This window comes from Aricia agestis, chromosome 8 (assembly GCF_905147365.1).
Source record: "Aricia agestis chromosome 8, ilAriAges1.1, whole genome shotgun sequence".
Taxonomy (NCBI): domain Eukaryota; kingdom Metazoa; phylum Arthropoda; class Insecta; order Lepidoptera; family Lycaenidae; genus Aricia; species Aricia agestis.
The window spans coordinates 3,874,086-3,890,912 of NC_056413.1; the positions used below are offsets into that span (position 1 = coordinate 3,874,086).

The window sequence follows — 16,827 nt, forward strand, 5'->3', positions numbered from 1 at the left end:
AAAAGTATCCTATGTCCTTTCTCGGGACTCAAAGTATCTCCATACCAAATTTCAGCGAAATCGGTTCAGCGGTTTGGGCGTCAAGAGGTAACAGACAGACAGACAGACACACTTTCGCATTTATAATATTAGTATGGAAGTATGGATAAACACTACACCTTAATGACACTAATAAAATATTTTATATTCAGTTCCCATTCATAAATAAAAAACATATTATATTATTACTCGGAGTGTTGTAAATGAACTCTAGTATTGATAGATTATTTTGAATAACACGCAAACTTTCGTTTAACTTTAATCAAGTCTGTTGTTTTACAAATAGATCAATTTAAAATAATATGTTCCTTTTTAGGGTTTCGTAGCAAATGGCAAAAAGACGGAACCCTTATAGATTCGTCATGTATGTCTGTCTGTATGTCCGTCCGTATATCACAGCCACTTTTCTCCGAAACTTTAGAGCTTTACTATTGAAACTTGGTAGGTAGATGTAGTCTGTGAATCGCATTAAGATTTTGATACAAAGATGGAAAAAATTATAAAAAATTTTAGGGGTCCCCATAGGTACAACTGAAACAAAAAAATATTTCACAGTAATAACATACACTTTTCATGCACTTTTTCCACTTTTATTAATTTATTTTATTACAATTATATTTCACACGACCTATATGAAGATTTTAGAATTGTTGTTTCTAGATCATCCATGAAAATATCTGCGCACAGAGGAGACAAAGGGCCGCCCATCGCTAGTCCATCTGTTTGTTTGTAAGTCTTGCCATTGTATATAAAATAATTATTTTGGTCTAGGCAAACCTTAAAAATAGCCTTCAAATCAATAATCTCTTGTGCATCTAAATGTGAAGTGCATAATACAGGATACTTAACATTATATTGGACATAATTTTATTTTAAGTTTGACATTTAATTTAGTTATTAGAAATTTTATATAATATTGACATTGGCATTACTTTGACATGATTTATATGATGTAAATATTGTTTTATAATTTAATTTTTTTGACCTATTTTATATTTATGTTGCTATTTAAGTACAACTCCTATTTTAGTCATTAATTTATCAATAAAAAAGGTTATAGGTACATTTAAAAATTTAATTTGTAATTTTTTGGTAGAAGAAATTGTTTTTGGTAGAAAATTGTACTAAATGGTAGAAATTTTTCACGATGCTGACAACCCTATTTTTGTTTACCAATTTTTTAAAAATTTAAAATTACCTGCACTACACCTGATGATGATTTTATCGAAACCGGTCTTGTGAAATATAATTGTAATAAAATAAATTAATAAAAGTGGAAAAAGTGCATGAAAAGTGTATGTTATTACTGTGAAACATGAATTTCCACCAAGAAGTTACGGTACATTCAATATCATATACAAAAAAATATTTTCATCTAACCTATGGGGTATCTATGGATAGGTATTCAAAAATCATATTGAGGTTTCTAATATAATTTTTTTCTAACATAGTTTGTGAGTGAGACTCTTCAAAAGTGGTAAAATGTGTGCCCCCTCTAACTTCTAAAGATAATTCTAAAAATTGATAATTAACAAAAAAAGATGTACATTACTAAATAAACTACTAACGAAAATTGGTTTGAACAAGATCTAGCAAGTATTTTTTTTTATACGTCATAAATGGTAAACCTTAATTATTTAACTTTCATTAAATCAACTGAAATATAAAAATAAATCAAAAACCTTTTAATTTCATAGAAATAAACCTTATTGCTGATGCGGAACCCTTGGCCGGTTTTATAGTATTTGATTGATTTAAAATTGCACTACTTAGGTTGTTTAACTTGCAATGCTTAAAAAAATATTTTAAACCGGCTTCCAAGAAGGGAGAAGAAAGGTGAAGGTAGAAATATTCTTTTTGTTTCTTATTCGTAATCGAAAATTCCCCTTGACTTCTAATAAGCATCCTTATAGATTCTGTGTATTTGTCTGTCATAAGATTTCTAATAAGCCAGATAAAGATAACCAGACTTGTAATAGCTATTGAAATAAACATAATATTTAAACGCTCGAAATAATTATATTATGTTTATTATAAGGAATTCATAGGCATCTCAGCTGCTGTCTCGGCCAAATAAAATATCTGTGTCACAAAAAGTTTGGTCAGTTCGTCTTGAACTCCACTGGTTAAAATCGATACTTATGTAACAAATCTTTTTGCTGGTCTTTATTCAAAAACTTGTTGTGGCCGCGACGTCATCCCCGACGTTATAATATGTTTAAATTATAATATCGTACAGGAACCTTGAATTTGAAGGTGTAAAAAGTTACTTTTGTAATTTCCGGTGGTCTTCACTATGTCTGCGCACATCAAATTTCACGCGTGGTGTGACGAAGGTAAACAGGGTTTTTTTTATTAATAAAAGATGAAAAGAAAAAACGTTGCGTAACAATTATTTTATTATATATTATTATATTGTGAAATGTGCCCAGTAATACTAGTAATTTCCGGTTGATGGCGCAAACGTCGGTTCTTCAGCGTGTATCGTTGACGAGTTGAACTGCAGCATCACCAGCTCATACGTCACTATAGTGCCAGCTACCTGCACAAATTAACAATAACAATAACTAGACAGTCTAGAGAGTCTAATATACAGTGTGTTAGTGTAAACACCGTTATCCTTCTTCTTCTTCTTTTATTATAAACACCGTTATCCTTGAAATCATCAAATGAGCCCGACAAAATGAACCACTTTTTCTATGAGGACAATGCTGGGAACTCAAAAAAAAACCACTTTCATACCCATACAATATTATGCCCGACAATGATCGACAATATTTTGTATGGGTATGAAGACGGATTTTTTTGATTTTGATAATGGTGCTTACACTAACACACTGTATAAGATAAATGAAATTCTGCGTAAACATATATTTGTAGGCAACATCTAAAGTAGTTTATAAAATTATGTAATACATTTTATATTATGATTGTAAAGTTTATAAGAAAAGCAAACTATAACAGTAGACCCGAATTGATATTTTGATTTAAATTTTTTAACAGATCCTTTTTTAAGTGAAGTAGATATCTACTTTTAATAGTAGGCCCCGCGTCACACTGAAGAATTTAAGCCCAGTCAGAGCTATTTTCTCGCCGTTCACTTGATCTAAGAACCTCTGAACCTAAAATATTTGTAATTATTATTAATTGTATTAATCTTAATCGCAAAACATTTAAGTAATTATTTTGAATTTAAAATAATCGCAACTTTAATTTTAAAATTATTAACTATCTCTGCCTAATTTGAAAACAACTTTTTGTTACACTTATAATAATAAATAGGAAAGTAAGTCAAATACCTCTACGCAATACACTGGTGATGGGACATCGTACAGTACTATGGCTGGCACCAACGAAGCACTATGTACGTAGGACACTATCAGCGACATGGCTATAGAACGGGCCAATAGATATAGTAACGAGAAGACAAAGTATACAGCAGATTCGTAACCCCCCAGCAATACAGTTGACCTAAAAAGTAGATACTGATAAAATATAGGGGATTTGAAAGACAGGCTGCGCGTAGTGCAGGACCCAAAGTAGACACTACATAGTATAATAATATTGTAACATATGGTATGAAATTAAATTGATGAGTTGTATAAAGTTTAAGAAAAAGAGGTTGTAAAATATTAAAAAAAATAAAGATTTGGTAACCGCGACGTATTGCAGTGGACGTGTAGTAAAGATTCTTAAAGATGGTGTCATATGTGTAGAATGTAGAGGATTCACTACTACATTCAACACAATATACTACACCATCTAATAATAATCTGGATATAGTGATATGGATATAGATCTGGATATAGATAGTTCAGGAGGAGATACCGTTTGACGTGGCTAAACGATGCCCCATTACATGTAGGTGTATCTGTTATTCCACCACTGAAAATAGAAGAGTACTATTAATTAAATTAAACTAATATTATGATAAATTATTATGAAAATAAAATTGATCAGTAATTTTATTTTGAAAAAATATAGTGGAATAAATTGCAAAATATTTACGCCAATGTATTGAAGAGTTGTAAGCAGATGAAGAAGAGGTTGTTAGCGAAACAAATAAATATAACGCCGTTGATGACGTCATCAACTTCTCGGACCAACTGGACTACTCTTGCGAAGTCCTCACGAGCTGTGCGCCAAAATGATTCGGGAAGAAACTGCAATGCATAAAACATTATAATAACTGTAACGAATAGGTACTCGTAAAAGATGATTTTACAGAATTTAGCGATGAAACAATTAGATAGCAAATAAAAAGCAGATAGCGAACTTACGTTGTTTAGGGCCTGATTCACCACTTCCTGATAAGTGCCGAATAGGCTATCCACCACTTAAATTGACAAATGAAGTATGGGGAATCTGTCAAAAAAGCCTATTCGGCACTTTATCAGAAAGTGGTGAAACCCGGGGCCTTAGTCTAGTTGCTGATCTTGACGGAACCCTGCCAAACAACGTGAAAGTAGGTCCACCTCATGCATTTAAGTATTTTATCACTAGAAAGACCGGAATTCTGAACTTCCTAGAAAGACCAAGAGCGGTCAAATGACCCATCATATGTTTTTACATTTTTTTGTGTGTCTTACTATTTTGCTTTTGCATTTTATTGATCATGTAATTATTTATAAATGTAACTAAATTAAATTATAGAACAAATATTCAAGAAAATTATTTAAAAAAGCATTTTATAGACCTGCTACTAATATAATGACATTATAATGACTTTACAAGATTGATTGGTTTTGTTCCTGTATTTGAGCATAAAACACCGTTTTTTTTCAGATTTTATATTTTCTCATTTTAGTAATAGAATGGTAAAGTAACTCTTATGTACAGTAATTCACGTCTAGAAGGCATGAACATCTTGACGAAAATACCCTATTGGAGGACAAAACTATTGTTACGGTACATGGTATACGGACACGTGGTGCGCAAGTACATACTCGAACCTTCTAAAAAGGTCCAATGTTTGTTTACGTGTTTACCCTTTATTTGTTAGCGTGTTTGAATTTAGACCTTATGACTGAGTCCATAAGGTCTAAATTAAATTCAACCTACTGCACTATCGCAAGGACGGCAGTTTTATTGTGGCACATTCCGAGCCTACTAGAAATTTCCCACGGTTGTTTACTTGTTTACGTGAAATCGGGAAATTTCTGGAATTCGTCTCGCCATATAAAAAGAGCCGCAGGCACGCCCGGCAAGTCAGTTTAATCTAAGCGATCATCAAGGCGATTTCGGAGTGAACACAAGTGATCAATAGTGAGTGAACCAGTGAAACCTGCGACTTGGCTACGACCTAGGACAGTGATAGTGCTTAGTGATTGGACCTAGTGATTTGTGTTTGGACTTAGTGCTAAGTGTTGTGACCTAGTGTTTAGTGCAGTGTTAATAAAGTCTTCAAGAGAGTCACCAGGTCTTTCTCTCCAAATCCCCGAACCCTAGCACGTAACAACTGGTGTCAGAAGTGCGATTTGGAGATGCCATTGACTCCGAGAGAGGACTTCAAGGGGAGTGTCAGGACAAGGGCGCAGCGAGCTGCTGCCATTGACTCCGAGAGAGGAGTTGCGGAGGCCACATCCACTGGGGACCAAGCTCCGCCCACTGAGGGACAGGCCCCACCCACTGGCCCCGCCCACATGGCTCCGCCCACTGGCCACGCCCACCAGGCGCCGCCCACTTTGGCTGAAGCCACGCCCACTGGCTCCGCCCACCGGGACACGCCCACTGGCCACGCCCCTCAGGCTCCGCCCACTTTGAGCATGGCCACGCCCGCTGGCTCCGCCCACCAGGCCACGCCCACTCAGGCCACGCCCACTAGCTCCGCCCACCGAGCTCCGTCTGCTCAACCCCTGCCTACTGGCTCCAGCCACCATGCATCGCCCGTAGCTTCTGCGGCCCCTCAAGTGGCTCCCCAATTACAAAGCCTAATTGAGTTAATTCAGGCTCTGCAAGAATCACAAGACCGCAAGTTCGGCGCTTTACAAGAGTCACAAGACCGCAAGCTCGGCGCTTTACAAGAGTCACAAGAACGCAAGCTCGGTGCTGAAATCAGAGCGATTCGAGAATCACAAGAGCAACAAAAAGACCTCCAAGAAAAAGCGCTTGGAGCTATAAAGGATGTCAGTGACACGGTGGTTAAGCTTCGAAAAGATGTCGACGTAATGGACGAACGAGTTACGGGGTTAGGAGTGGATATGGAAAATGTGAAAACTGGCCTCACAGAACTACAGAAGTGGAAAGTGCGCGTGGAAACCACAGGAATCGCGACGTCTAGTGGAACTTCCGTAGTGGTACAAGGACCAAGAGTTAAAGTGCCACCATACGACGGTACTACTTCTTGGAACGCTTATCGTCAGCAATTCCAGACGGTTGCTTCTGCCAACGGATGGAATGATGAACAATGCCTGACCGCTCTCACAGTTGCGCTCAGAGGACAAGCTTTGTCGGTCCTAGAAGCGCATACAGGAAATGGGTTTAAAGACCTGATGGAGGCACTTGAATCCAGATACGGGGAGCGACACCTGGAGCACGTGTTCCGTGCCCAACTGCGTGACAGAGTCCAACGCCCAGGAGAAGGCCTACAACAATGGGCGTTGGAAATAGAAAAACTGGTCAAGAAGGCACACCCAGGAGCCGATTCCAAGATGATCGACACGAACATTGTGCAAGCATTTGTCGACGGAATCAGGGACCTAGAGGTCAGAGCTGCAGTGAGGCTACGTCACCACACCTCGCTTAAGGAAGCATTGGCGCATGCTTTAGAGGTCGAGGCTGTTCGGCGTGACATACGGCAGACATATAAGATCCGCGAGGTCTCTGAGGAAGTCAAGGAGGTTAAGGCTCCTACGAAGAGAAGTTCTGGAGCCATGTGCTACAAGTGCGGCGAGAGGGGCCATCTTCAGCTTAACTGCCCGCAGAAAGAGACCCAAATGGCAAGGATGAAAATGCTCGAGGAACGTCTGGAACAAATGGAGGAGCTGCAAAAGCAAGGGGCCTCGTTCCCTGCCCGGGATCAGGGAAACGAATAAAAGCCAGGACTAAGGGGCGAGTGCTGGCTGACACGGAGGAAGCCCCGATAACTGTTATCTCCCAAGCATGCAGCAGGAACAGTCTTGTGATTCAGGGGACTATTAACAGGACGGATTGCAAAATGACTCTAGACACAGGAGCCTCTAGAACGATAGTGAACCCAAATCTGGTAAAAACCGCAAGAAGGCACAAGAGGAGAATTAACTGTCGGCTCCTTACTGCCTCCGGTCAGCCAATACCCGTCCTGGGAGAAATGTCAGTTACGATTAATGTAGGGGGATCCTCATACCCTCATGACGTTATCGTGGCTGAGATTATGGATGATTGCATCTTGGGTTTGGATTTCGTGAAGAAGCACAACTGTAGAATTAATGTCGCTGACGGAGTTTTCAAGTGTGGTGAAGAAGAAATTTTCATCCTTGGAGGCGCCTGCGGGAAAGTTGAATGTGTAAAGAAAGTCATAATACCTGGACGTGCGGAAGCTCGGGTGCTGGTGAAACTACCGCCAGCTGGAAAGAAGAAGTTGAATAGATGCGTGTTGATCGAAGACACACCTACCAAGACATCAGCGCAAAAACTGATGACGGCGAGAACCCTTGTTAGTGGAAGCAGTAACGCTGTGGTCAGGGTTTTGAATCTTGCTGATCGCGAGATCTGCTTGAACAAAGGTGACGTCATTGGAAAGTGCGAGGAAGTTGTCTGGATGAGAAAGTGTAGTTCGATCACAGGCTCAGACTCAGCAAACACCAGCAACTATGGAATAGTGACTGAACTACTCGATGACTGCAAGAGTAATCTGACTTATTCGCAGGGCATGAAAGCTAAGAAGTTTTTACAACGCCACGCGAATATCTTCTCCAGTCAGGAAGGCGACCTTGGAAGAACGTCGATGGTTCAGCACAGGATAGATACCGGAAGCGAGAACCCAATTCGTCAACGAGCAAGACGGATACCCATTGCAAAGGAAAAAGAAGTTGAAGGCCTTTTGGAGGACATGAGAAGGCATAAGATCATTGAACCGTCTGCAAGTCCGTGGTGCTCACCGGTTGTATTAGTGAAGAAGAAAGATGGCAGTACAAGATTTTGTGTGGACTACAGACGTCTCAATGATGTCACCAAGAAGGACAGTTATCCATTACCTCGAATTGACGACACTCTGGATACCTTGAGTGGCATGAAATGGTTCTCGACCCTGGACCTGAAATCTGGATACTGGCAGGTGGAAATTCATCCAAAAGACAAAGAGAAGACAGCTTTCTCCACCGGTAAAGGTTTATGGCAGTTTAACGTCATGCCCTTTGGATTGTGCAACGCACCTGCCACATTTGAGCGACTCATGGAGTGTGTACTGGCAGGCTTAGTTGGAGAGGCTTGCTTAGTCTACTTGGACGACGTCATCATTGTTGGCCGCGACTTCGAAGACCATTTGCGAAATTTAGAACGAGTTTTCGCCAAAATAGAGGGGGCCAAGTTAAAGTTGAATCCGAAAAAGTGTCGTTTATTCAGGAGTAAGGTGAACTATCTCGGCCATGTTATCTCCAGTGATGGAATTCAGACGGACCCGGAGAAACTAGAAGCAGTCCAAAATTGGCCAACCCCTAAGAACAAAACCGAAGTGCGGGCATTTCTCGGCCTATGCTCCTACTACAGGCGTTTTGTTAAGGGATTCTCAGAGATAGCCAAGCCATTACATCGGCTGACAGAAGATAAACGACAGTTTATTTGGGACGAGACTTCCGAAGATTCTTTTCAGAAACTAAAGAAACATCTGTGTGAAACACCAATCCTGGGGTATCCACAACCTGAAGGTCAGTTTATAGTCGACACGGACGCAAGCAACACGGCCATTGGAGGGGTGTTATCTCAAAAACAGGGTGAAAGAGAAGTTGTAATTGCATATTTCAGCAAATCTTTATCTAAGCCAGAGAGAAACTACTGTGTGACAAGAAGAGAACTCTTGGCTGTCGTAAAGACGCTACAACATTTCAGTAAGTACCTCATCGGCAGACACTTTTTACTGCGAACTGATCACGCAGCCTTGAAGTGGCTACTACAATTCAAGAACCCAGAAGGCCAAGTAGCTCGATGGATTGAACAACTCCAGGAGTATGACTTCAAGACGGAACACCGCAGCGGAAAGGCACATGGGAATGCCGACGCACTTTCGCGAAGGCCGTGTTCGGAAGGCTGCAAACATTGTGTTAAGCAGGAATCTAATGAAGTAACATTAAAGTTAACGAAAACAAGTCCTTTGGGCCCATGGGAGAATGATGCTATGAGGGAGGCTCAAGAAACAGATGACGACCTTCGGCATATCATCACATGGAAGAAACGGGGTGATGAAAAACCAATCTGGAGTGAGGTTGCACCCACTGGCGCTGTCACTAAGGCGTACTGGGCGCAATGGGACAGTCTGATACTTCAAAACGGAATACTCTACCGGAAATGGGAGAAGACCAACGGCAGAGAGTTCCATCTTCAGATAGTTGTCCCAAGTACGAGAGTACCGGATGTTCTCCGTGAAATGCATGATGGCGTATCAGGAGGTCATCTAGGAGTAAAGAGGACGTTAACAAAAGTGCGAGAACGATTCTACTGGTTGCATTGTCGAGACGATGTACAGGATTGGTGCCGCAAATGTACTACTTGCGCTGCAGTGAAGGGACCACAGACAAGAAGCCGTGGGAGCCTGCGCTTGTATAACGTTGGCGCACCGTGGGAACGAATCGCAGTTGACGTAGCTGGGCCATTTCCTGTAACGGAATCAGGAAACAAGTATTTTATGGTTGTCATGGATTACTTCACCAAATGGCCAGAAGTGTTCGCCATACCAAACCAGGAAGCTACAACAGTTGCTTCTAAGCTAGTCGAAGAAGTAATATCTCGCTTTGGTGTGCCTCTAGAAATCCATTCCGATCAGGGCAGGAATTTCGAATCGCAGGTCTTCCAGGAAGTGTGCAGAATTTTGGGAATGCATAAAACGAGGACCACCGCGTACCATCCACAGTCTGATGGAATGGTTGAGAGATTTAACCAGACCCTTGAGAGGCATTTGGCGAAATTGGTAGATGACAAACAAAAGGACTGGGACAAGTATATACCACTCTTCCTTCTGTCGTACCGTACCGCCGAGCATGAGAGCATAAAAGCTACCCCGGCGTATGTCAATTACGGTAGAGAACTACGAGTACCAGTAGACCTTTTGACAGGAGGATCACCGGAAGAACCAAAGACCGTACCAGATTATGTCTGCGATTTAAGGGAAAAGATGCGCTATATACACGCCATGGTTCGGGAAAATGGGTTACAGTCAAGTGAGAACATGAAGACCAGATACGACCGGAAATCGAATACAAGCGGCTTCGAAGAAGGGTCACTGGTGTGGCTGCATAACCCAACTCGCCGAAAAGGCAAATCTCCAAAGTTGCAGACCAAGTGGGACGGCCCATACAAAGTGGTTACCCGATTGAATGATGTGACTTACAGGATTCAAAAGCAACCAAGAGGGACATTCAAAGTGGTACACATAGACCGTCTGGCGCGATACCATGGCAGTAACAATGATGCTCGGGACGAGCATCTCTAAGAGGGGAGTAGTGTTACGGTACATGGTATACGGACACGTGGTGCGCAAGTACATACTCGAACCTTCTAAAAAGGTCCAATGTTTGTTTACGTGTTTACCCTTTATTTGTTAGCGTGTTTGAATTTAGACCTTATGACTGAGTCCATAAGGTCTAAATTAAATTCAACCTACTGCACTATCGCAAGGACGGCAGTTTTATTGTGGCACATTCCGAGCCTACTAGAAATTTCCCACGGTTGTTTACTTGTTTACGTGAAATCGGGAAATTTCTGGAATTCGTCTCGCCATATAAAAAGAGCCGCAGGCACGCCCGGCAAGTCAGTTTAATCTAAGCGATCATCAAGGCGATTTCGGAGTGAACACAAGTGATCAATAGTGAGTGAACCAGTGAAACCTGCGACTTGGCTACGACCTAGGACAGTGATAGTGCTTAGTGATTGGACCTAGTGATTTGTGTTTGGACTTAGTGCTAAGTGTTGTGACCTAGTGTTTAGTGCAGTGTTAATAAAGTCTTCAAGAGAGTCACCAGGTCTTTCTCTCCAAATCCCCGAACCCTAGCACGTAACACTATTATTTTTTCGTGTCGTATTTTTGGTCACAATATAAAAATCTTTTATCACTATAGGTAAAAAAGTACAAAAAATATGCTTTAGAAATGAAATATACTTAAAATTAGCATAAATATAACAATTTTTATTATATTTTCATAGAACTATAATTCGCAACCTTTATTATGTTATTTGCTTCGTTTGTATAGGTAAAACAAAAAATAAAATTAACTCCGCATAAATATTTTATTGAAATTTGAACTACTAATAAACACTGGCTGTGTTAGGTCAACTCAGGCAACAATATTTTGGAAAATTGACACAGATTTTTGTAGTAACGTTGATAATTTTCAAAAAACGGTTTGATTAGGCAAAAAACTTGAAATACGTTACAATATCAAAACAGGCAAAGCAAAAGGTTTTATTTGTGCACATACTATATTTGTAAATATATTACCATTATTTTTATATATAAAAATGTGAAATTTTAGACCATTTATGTAAATAAAAATATTTATCCCACTATTTTCTTATGAGTCATTGACAAGTCTATTTCAGTCAAGTTTCTTATAAATTTTAAATCAAATTTCAAATACAATACACAAACAAAACATAATACCCTCAAACCATACTCATAACCCTCAAAATTCTGTATTGCACCTACGTCAGACCCCATTTAGAATATGCCTGTCAGGTATGGAACCCGTGCTATGATAAATATATTACACGGATCGAGAATATACAAAGGCGATTTATGAGATACCTATGCTACAGACTTAAAATATACTATAATTCAGATAACTACCTTACCCTTTGTAAAAAATTTCACATTCAAACTTTGTTTAATCGTCGGTACATTTCTGATTTCATATTCATTCTAAAATTAATTAACAACGAAATTGACTGTCCTGACCTTCTCAGCAAAGTAAACTTTTATGTACCAACTAGACCACGTAGATTTAATCCACCACTAGCTATCCCATATTATAATTCTAACTATAGACGTAACTCCTGTCTAGTGCGAGCTAGCATTGAATTTAATAATGTCTGTAACTCTTTCGATCCTTATACATTGCGGACCAAGAATGCAAGAGACAAACTGAACCTTAACTTCTTCGATTAATATTTTCTATTGATTTATAATTACTGTTCTATTCTATATTATATTCTCTTAAACATCATTGTACTTTGTAACCTTAGTATATAATTATAGTTACACAAAATTTTGTTTGTTGTGTTAAAAAATCATGTTTGTTTGCTAGATTATCTTTGTTAATGGTGAAAACCTGTCATTGGCTTCTTGTTTTATCTATAATTTAACTATTTAAGTAAAATTGTAAGCTGTTGGTTTTCCAATATTAAATAAATAAATAAATAAATAAATAATGATACTAAAAAATTGAAAGAAAAATAAAACTTGCTAGAAAAACCCACCTTCTTTAGAAATTTCATTCAAGCGGTCAATTGACCGCTGCGGTCTTTCTAGGTAGGTTGTTATTTAAAACTTATAATTATTGAGTAGTCATTAAAAACACGTTATCACAATTTAAACAATCGAAAATTATTAAATGTCACGAGAGGAAAACGAATTTCACGCAACGGTAACAAAAATATCGCAAATTAAAAACGAAAATGCGGTCATTTGACCGCTCCGGTCTTTCTAGTGTTAAAGCATATACATCTATATCCACAAGATAATATTATTATAATGACTAATTACGACTTTCATAAACAAAAACATAAAATGTATAAAATTGTATATTCCACTTTCAGGTGGTGATTAGCGCATTCAACAATTAACAAAATATTATACTTTTCCTTTGGCAGCCAGCAGTTTTCTGTTGACACTTTCTAATCTAGAAGTGAGGTAGTAGCTCATACAAATTACAAACAGATCCGAGAAATTCCAAACGAACGTTGATTGTAAGTGAAGGACCTTAAAAAGATGAGAAAATTTGGAAGGTTGAAATAACTTTAATAATATTTTTGACTAAAGTAGAAAAGGAATTTAAAATTAATATAAATGAATATTATATTTTATTACCTCTATGAAACCTCCAAGAACAGGGGAATAGGGGATGAAATTGAAGATCCAAGGGTAAATGTACTTTACGAATCTTTCGTATCCAATGTCTGGACTGCACGTCAGAATATCAGCGAGAGACGATTGAAGAGATAAAATGTGTTCTACTGTAAATTATTTACGATTTACTAAAATGTTTCTGTGAAGTAACAATTTTTTTAAAACTAAATCTAACTCCATAAAAATAATAATAATTGACATAATTTCAAGAACTGAACCAAATAATGTACAAGTACTAATTAATCGTAATAATTTTTGTGGCCTGACTTGAGTCATAAGATAAACCATAATCAACAGAATTCACTTTTTAGTAATTATTGTTTTAGTAAAGTAATAACTTTCTACTTACATATCGATAAACTAAGAATAACAGCACAAGTAACGTTACACTTATAAATCAGCCTGCTATCATAATCATAATCATGATCTTCTGTTCTGCTAATGTGATACACAAGTTTTGGCCATCGTCTGGCTATTCTCAAAAATAGTACCATGGTTATACAGGTTGTGGCGTAAAAAATGACAGATGCTGTAATATACACGCTCATGTTAATGTTTTGTTATTTCCTTCTCTTTAAATTTCTGTACTTTCCTCATTTTTTTATTCAGAAAGAAACATTTTAATTAAAAACCTTTACATAAAAATTAAAAGCACTTACTTTTGCCGTTCAGGTTCGTTTTCGTTATGAATACTCTATATATGCACATTATTGTAATGAACATCTGACCAAGTAACGATACCAATATGTACAAACATTTCCATGATCGCCAGGTAAATCTGCCATGGTTTAATAAGAATGAGCTTCTTGGATGTAATGTTTATCAATTAATTGAGCTAAAGCGTTTTAAAGTGATTTAAATTATTTTTGCTCGCATATCTTCTAATGACATCTTTAATTTTTGTGCTGTGTTATATTCTGTATGTCTCTCTTGGTTTACATTGTACACAATGTAAACCAAGAGAGAACCCTTGTTAACTCTTGTTAAATAATTAATTTGTCTGCTTATAAGTTAGGTTAAGTTTAGGTAATCCTAATACTACTTACGTAACTTTTTTATTGTTTCTACTGAATACTCCATTAACTGGTAGCAGGGAGAAAACCTGCCCAATCATCAACGTCAATCTCATTGATTGTTGGAAGAGTCCTACAGACTGAGATTTTGGATCACTAACGTTTACCTTGTTTTCTGAAACAAAAACTATAATTTGTGTTCATAAAAAAGTGTATTTGAAATTATTTTACCCCTTAACTCTAGAAGAGTTCATGCAGCTTGATGATTTTTTAGAATTTGATTTACAAAATATTTGAAAATGTCAATAAATGATTTAGCAAATAAAGTAGGCAAAACTGGCAAAATATTATATTTAAAAAGTATTTCTTTTAATAATTCTAATTACTATCAGGATTCATTCCGTATACTTACTTCTGGTTGGTATAGAGAAATGTTTTATATATTTCTGTCTCATGGTCCTCTTTCTTATCTTTCTTATTATGCTCCTCGAGTTCTTTAGCAGGAACATCAGCTTTATTTTTATCTTTAAATATTTCTTTTCCTATTTAAAAATTAGATTTTTTATTTTGTAATTTTATTCTCACGAAACTTTCATCGTCTTCTTTTATTCAACGAATATGTTTTAGGGATATTAAATCATTGAAACAATGTGCGTGTTGTGAACCACTATTTGACCACCGATACTTATCTATGATTTATTGATATTCTATTTGCTTGTCCACTGACACCTTAATAATATACCTACATCAAATTTAAGGGACCACTTTTATTAATCGGTAAACTATTTTCATTATTCGAATTAGATTTTAAATCACTATTTTGTTATCCAGCGATTTTTTCTGCAATTATACATTTTATGTGGTGTAACTTTTCTCATAAGTCTTGCGAATGCGACTCGACTCTTTTATAAGAAAGTCGTTACGATGTAAAGGCATTGTCCGGAAGTTCTTGGACTCTTTTGCAAAGTTGGAATTATTTTTATCTGAAAGTGCAGCGTCGTCATTTCGTTGTTAAATATGTTTTTGTCAGTATAGTTTACGTTAACCACATTACAAATTACAATACACGTGAATATTTACTATCAGTTTGTTGTTTGTGTGAATAATTATCTCATTAGTAACACGCGAGCAGAGCTGACAAACATCGTTTATTTGTAATTATTACTAGATACTAATTGTGTACAATACAACTGATATCCCATCGAAATATAATACAATAAATCAATACTTCCATATCCATACTAATATTTTAATTGCGAAAGTGTGTCTGTCTTTCTGTATGTCTGCCTGTCTGTCTGTTACTTCTTCACGTCCAAACCGCTGAACTGATTTTGCTGAAATTTGGTGTGGACACACTTTGAGTCCCGTTAAAGGACATAATATTATGATAGTTTGTATTCCGGAAAATTTTTACGTTTCCCACGTGATAAACGAACTTCGATGGAACGGAGTTGCGGGCATCAACTAGTATAATTATAATATAGTTTTATTTTTTCCTAGTGTAGGGTAAGGGCGCCAGTAGTCAGCCCCACACCAGTAGTCAGCCTTTTCCAGCTAAAAACCTATAGAAATAGCGTTCTATTGCAAATTAACCAATCAAGTTACTTTTAAAAAAGCTTGGCCTTCTTATTGTTCAGTTCAGAACGTCACAATGACGCTAAGTGGCTGCAAGAAATGGTAATCTGATTCCAATTCGACGTTGTCACTAGTCGAGCCAAGATGCGGCTTGCGCGCCAAAATTTTCTTAGTGGGAAGTGCCCGACAAAAAGGTGAGTTATTGTGATTTCTTCTTAACTTTTGTGTCATGTTTTATTAAAATATATTGTTATTACATTTTTTACGTCTAAATCAAATGAGTTATAGAACAGTTTCTTTATAGTTATTTAAATAATGAGGTGGCTGACTACTGGGTATGCGTTTCTTGTATATTATCTAGTGTTCGGCCACCCCCGGCTGAGTACTGGTCATACATAATTCCATATAAAAACCAGTAGTCGGCCGCCTAACTAGATACGGTCGAACCACGGCTGAGTACTGGTGAGGTATACCCAGTGTTCAGTCGCCAGTAACTTATGCTGCTTAATTTATTCATTTATTTATGAAGCACCTACCTACCAAGTAATTTCTTTAGTTTTTTGGCATTGTCAGAGACCAGACATGCATTGTTTATTTGTTTCAGTTCCATAGGTCTCTTTCGAGGCCTATCTAAGGAAAGGCTGACTACTGGTAGCTATTTGGCCGAGAACTGGGTTGTGACGGCTGAGTACTGGGGAAATGTGCCTTATTTTGAAAAATACTTTATTTTCAATACTTATTAAGAAAAATTATCTTATATGTTAATTTCATAACAATGTTTAATAAATGATTAAGTGAATGAGTACAAAAGGTTTTTGATTACTATTTTAAATAATTTTCTATCCACATTTAAACTTGCACTTTCCACTAAAAGGCTGACTACTGGTGCCCGTACCCTATATATTAGTTTTTACCTCTAGGTAAAGTAAGGTTCATGAACCTATTCAA

General features: G+C 37.5%; 1 protein-coding gene and 1 long non-coding RNA gene across 2 annotated transcripts; one reads left to right on the forward strand and one right to left on the reverse strand.

Annotated features, from left to right (window-relative positions):
• Window positions 1-2,456: 2,456 nt before the first annotated feature.
• On the reverse strand, window positions 2,457-14,811 carry LOC121729222 (gustatory receptor for sugar taste 64e-like). Its single transcript, XM_042117657.1, has 11 exons — window positions 14,717-14,811; window positions 14,338-14,491; window positions 13,951-14,069; window positions 13,641-13,820; window positions 13,253-13,398; window positions 13,022-13,144; window positions 4,048-4,202; window positions 3,868-3,924; window positions 3,339-3,510; window positions 3,072-3,161; window positions 2,457-2,581 (listed from the first exon to the last, which is right to left on the reverse strand). Exons 1-11 carry the CDS (start codon window positions 14,757-14,759, stop codon window positions 2,477-2,479), a joined length of 1,344 nt encoding a protein of 447 aa, XP_041973591.1. The 5' UTR covers window positions 14,760-14,811; the 3' UTR covers window positions 2,457-2,476.
• On the forward strand, window positions 9,642-16,500 carry LOC121729231. Its single transcript, XR_006035940.1, has 3 exons — window positions 9,642-9,652; window positions 15,805-16,073; window positions 16,484-16,500. It is a non-coding gene; the product is annotated as an uncharacterized LOC121729231 (long non-coding RNA).
• The last annotated feature ends 327 nt before the right edge of the window (window positions 16,501-16,827 follow it).